General features: G+C 44.7%; 1 protein-coding gene across 1 annotated transcript; it reads left to right on the forward strand.

Annotated features, from left to right (window-relative positions):
• Positions 1-2,247: 2,247 nt before the first annotated feature.
• Positions 2,248-4,461, forward strand: Iqcf2 (IQ motif containing F2). The gene is made up of 2 exons (XM_008850067.1): positions 2,248-2,262; positions 4,078-4,461. The coding sequence occupies exons 1-2, from the start codon at positions 2,248-2,250 to the stop codon at positions 4,459-4,461; spliced, it is 399 nt and encodes a 132-aa protein (XP_008848289.1).
• Positions 4,462-4,912: the final 451 nt, after the last annotated feature.

The following is a 4,912-nucleotide window of genomic DNA, read 5'->3' on the forward strand; positions in this document are numbered from 1 at the left end:
GTACTTGTATTGGTATGGGCATTGATGTTAGATTCTGGAAGAAAGGTAGGTAGGTAGATAGATAGATAGATAGATAGATAGATAGATAGCATGTGAAAAGAATCTCTCTGTCTCTCTCTATATATATATGTAGATGATAGATAGATAGATAGATATAGATAGATGATAGATAGATAGATGACAGATGATAGATATCTCCATCTAAATGACTCTATATCCTACTACAGAGATACTTGTACAGCCATATTCTTTGATGTTCTGTTCACAAGAACTAAGAAATGGAATCAGCCTATATGCCCATCAACTGGATGGATAATGAAAATGTGGTACATATACACAATGAAATTTTATTCAGGTGTAAAGATAAATGAACTATGAGATTTGCAGGTAAATGGATGGAATTGGAAAGTACTTAGTGAGGTAACTCAGGCCCAGACAAATACCATATGTTCTCTCTCATATGCAGATCCTAGCTTTGAATTTTTAGATTTATGTGTTTAATTTGGAGTGCCTGTAGAGGCCAGAAAGCTAAAAAGGAGTCATTAGGAGGAAGAGTTTAAGAGAGGAGGAGAGTGGAGCACCTGTGACATGAAAGTGGAGGAAGGGACTACTGGGGATGCAAAGGTTCAAGTGGAGATGTGGGTGGGGGAGATGGTAAGGGGGACAGGGAAGGGTTGGACAAAGAAAGGTTTATGAAAACGCCATATGGAAACCTACTATTTTATAAGTGTGTAGTTTGAATGAAAATGTCCCCCATAGGCTCCAAGTATTTGGACATTTTGTCCCCAGTTGGTGATGCTGTTTTGGGAGGTCTTAGAAAGTGTAGTTATCTTGGAAGAAACACATCACTAGGGGCAGGCTTAGAGAGTTCTTAAGCCTTACCAGATCTCCAGTTGCTCTCCTGCTTCCTATGCCTGCTTGAAGGTGTGGAGCCTAGCTTTTGCTCCTCCTCCAGGCACCTCTGCCACCATGCCTCCCTGCCATGTGGACTCTTGCCCCTTTGGAACTGTAAGCTCAAATAAACTCTTCCTTCTGTAAATTGCTTTGGTCCGTGTTTCTATCACAGCAACAGGAAAGTAACTAATACAATAAGCTAATTAAAATGTATACTTTTTTTAAAGTTTAAAGGGAGACACCCACATGTGTGAATAATGCTGCTCCCAGAAGCCACATTGTTAAACAGAAATCCCAGTGGAGGTATAAGATACTTTCTTATGAGTTGTTCATCAGGAAGACCCCAGAAGCTCCAAAAACACTATAAGCTATTGCAGTTACTCTTGGTTACTCACATGAGATGATAAGACCCTATTGCTGAAGACATCACACACTTTGGTTGTAGGACATAGAGAAATCAAGCTGGTACTGAGCTGGAACCAACCTCCCTGCTGGCTAGCCCTCACAGTGACTGTAGGTGCTAGGCAGGCTGCTCTGGGAGGAAAGTCATCAATGGTCTCAGCCAGATGTGAATCCTGAAAGCTACAATATCAACCTGCCAGACAAGATGTGTCCACCTGTACAATAGTGGCATGACTGTTATGGGAGCAACCAGCTGCTCTCTGATTGAATCTGAGGCTCACTCCACTAAAGGAATTCGTGCCTGGTCTTGTAAACCTGGTCAAAAACCCATGGCTGGGGAAGGTTTATAGGGCCTAGTGGGGAGCCTACTAGTGTTGTTTTGCTGAGTGGACATGATGTCAAATCGCTTTTGAAATATTTTCTACCCATAAACAAGTGCTATTCTCAGCCTTAGCCAGAGAAGCATCTGTTTGTATTGGGCACAGTTAATACGGAGACTCATAACTGATCAAAGTGCTGAGAACAAGTAACTCTTGAGTGCTCAGGATAGCTATATCACCCTTTCCAAGTCTGAGAACACTTCGGAGGGGGGTGGGCAGAAAGAAGGTAAGACCATGAGGAAAAGAAGAAGTGCTAGGAAACACTGTCTTCTGAACATGATATGACTGTTGCACCTGTGAACTCTCAGCAGCTATGGTTACCTGTACAAAACTGGGACCACCACATTCCATCATGGATGGGGCAGTGGCTCATACAGCCCTACCTCTTCTTGAGAAACAGTTATGAGGGAGAGGGAGTCCTATTCTTTGGCAGTATAGCCACTGGCAAGCTGCCCTTCATCAAGTAAACAGCACCCACCCCCCCATGCTCACGGGCAAACCTAATAAAATGCATCCTTCACATGGATTCACAAGCACATGTGCGTGTGCCCCCCCAAACACACACAAGCACATGCACACGAAAAAGGTGAGGGGATACCATGGCTGACCAGAGGGGCAAGACTGAGCTCCAGAATGACTTGTCCCCAACTCCCTTTCTCATTATATAATCTTATATAATCTGAGGTAAGACATTTTTAGGATGGTTTTCTCAGATTGTCAGTTTTCTAAATAAAGTGAAATTTTAAGACTTAATTCATGTCTCTATTCATTGGCTCCTTGAGTTACAGTCAGCATGAATCAAATTCCAGTCATAATTCACCTTTCTCATTCCACCATTCTCTCCTTTTTTGATTAACTTTTATGTGTTTGAGTGTTTTGCCTGTATGTGTGTTAAGTGCTCTCCTGTCATGCAGTGCCCACAGAGGCCAGAAGATGGCATCAAATCTCCTAGAACTGGAGTTATGGACTATTAGCAGTCATGTGGTGCTGGGAACTGAACCCAGGTCCTTTGCAAGAGGTCCCTCCTGCTCTTTTACCTGACTGATCACAAAAGGAGCCATGGACGAACTTCACAGGAGGGCCCCAGCATGGAATATCACTCATCTACCCTAGCTTGCATTCTTACATGGAGCTTTTTCCTGAATAAGACTCCACTCTGAAGCAGTGATCTTAATCCCTATGTCATAATGCCATTGTGAATTCACAGTTTGCCCTGGTTCCTGCTACTCATGCCAGAACTTGAGAAGTAGTGAAATCAGGGCTAATGGACCATCCAGAGGCAGGCCATGATGTGTGACCTTTGTGTAAGAGAAATTACCAGCTCTAGTAGGGGTGGATGGGTATGCCCCTGGACTTCACAGGTCTAGGGGAAAAGCACTGAGTGGTTTTGTACAGGGCCATAGAGAAAAAAGGCAGTCTTAATTCATGTATGACTTTCTCATTTAATTTTGATGGTAGGCTGAGGAGAGTATAAATATATATGTAATTCGAAAAGAAGATGAAATTTCTCAAAAGAGGAAGAAAACAAAGGTATGCAAATGAGTGAGTAGAACTCCATAGAGTTGAGAGAAATCCCAAGCATTTGCATCTGTGTCCCGGTGGGGGCGGGGATTCTGCCTTTTCCCCATCCAGTCTACAATGACCAGCAGTCAAGTCAATTTTGACTCATTTCCTCTGCATCTCCTCAGCCTGGACCCTTGGATCTGGGTCTAACTATGACATAGAAAGGGATTAGAAAGAATGAATTAAGGAGTAGAATGTTCTAACTATAAGAAGGTTGGTTGTAGACTATACAGGAAGTTCTGCAAACTCCACCATGCCATCAAAATATAGGATTGAGGGCAGAGAGAAGTCAGCAGTGTGTTTGGGGACATGACTCAGCAGAGAAAAATCAGGCAAAAGCTTTAGGAGGGAAATCTTCCCGAATCAGTAAGCCCTGAAGATGTGACGTGTGACTAACAAAGCCCCTCACATCCCTAGGGTAACCCTTTCAGTAACTCTGGTTTTCCCTTGATCTAGGCGGCAGTGCGGTAGGCATGAGAACAATATGAGTGAAGGGTGGTGATGCATGCCTGTAATCCCAGTACTTGAGAGGTGGAGGCAGGAGGAACAGAGGGTCAAGGTCATTCTTAGCTACATAGGCAGTTCAAGGCTAGTCTGGTATAAATACAAGAGATAAGAGAGATTGACTCTGAAGGTGAGGCGGTGTGTCCACAATAGTAGAGAAGGGTCCCTATCAGGTCTCCTGGCTCCTGGCCAGTGTCCTGCTAACTCCCCTGAATTCTCTGAGGGAAAGCCAATGCTAAAGGACAGAGTCCAGAGCCCACCCAGCCCCTCCCAAGAAGACACTAGAAGTTGGTGGCACCTAGGTCCCTGAGTGATCTCTTTTATCTCTGTCTAGAAACACTCAGCCCAACAAAAAAAAGCAGTCATCCAAGTCCAGGCCTGGTGGCGTGGCACCCTGGTACGCAGATCACTGCTGCACACAGCCCTGTGTGCCTGTATCATTCAGCGTTGGTGGCAACAAACGCACCTGAAGTTGCTGGAGGTGAAGCGGAGGAAGGTGTTGATTGACTATTCAAACAAGGAGAGAGCAGTGGTCAAGCTCCAGTCTCTGGTTCGTATGTGGCGCATCCACTGGAGGTACTGCCAAGTGCTCAGTGCTATCTACATCATCCAGTATCACTGGCAATACCACAACTTCCAGTCCTGTTCTCTCCTGCGGGGTCATTGTGTGGTCACTACCACTCACCTGCAGTTCCATATCGAGATCATTGACAACTAAGAGCATTGACAACTAAGAGCCAGCAAGAAGAGACAATGTGTCTTCTGTCTCCAGTAAAGGTCTAACCTGGTCTGATGTGTGTTACAATGTTTCCAGCTCCTGAAAACCTTGAGACATGGGCTTTGCTGACCCCTGTTCTCCCTCACAAACTTCAGTGAGGTTTCCTGGGTATTAGACTTGCAATGGCCACAAGCCACTCACCTAATTATCAGAACAGAAGCTGGGGTCCCAACCTGCCCTGACATATGACAAAGACTGAAATCTCAGTTCCCACCTATTCCCAGTCCCCTTTCTTCCTTCCAGCCAGGGACCTGGGCAATAAGTGAGCTAAGTGTGAGCTAAGTGTGAAAACTCTTGACACATCTATAAACATAGGTTGTTAACTCTGAAGTTCTGCTCTATAGCCTGGGGTCAGAGTTGGCTGAGATTTGGAGTACCTCAGTTTCCTCTT

This window comes from Nannospalax galili, unplaced genomic scaffold, assembly GCF_000622305.1.
Source record: "Nannospalax galili isolate Female #2095 unplaced genomic scaffold, S.galili_v1.0 scaffold851, whole genome shotgun sequence".
Lineage (NCBI taxonomy): Eukaryota > Metazoa > Chordata > Mammalia > Rodentia > Spalacidae > Nannospalax > Nannospalax galili.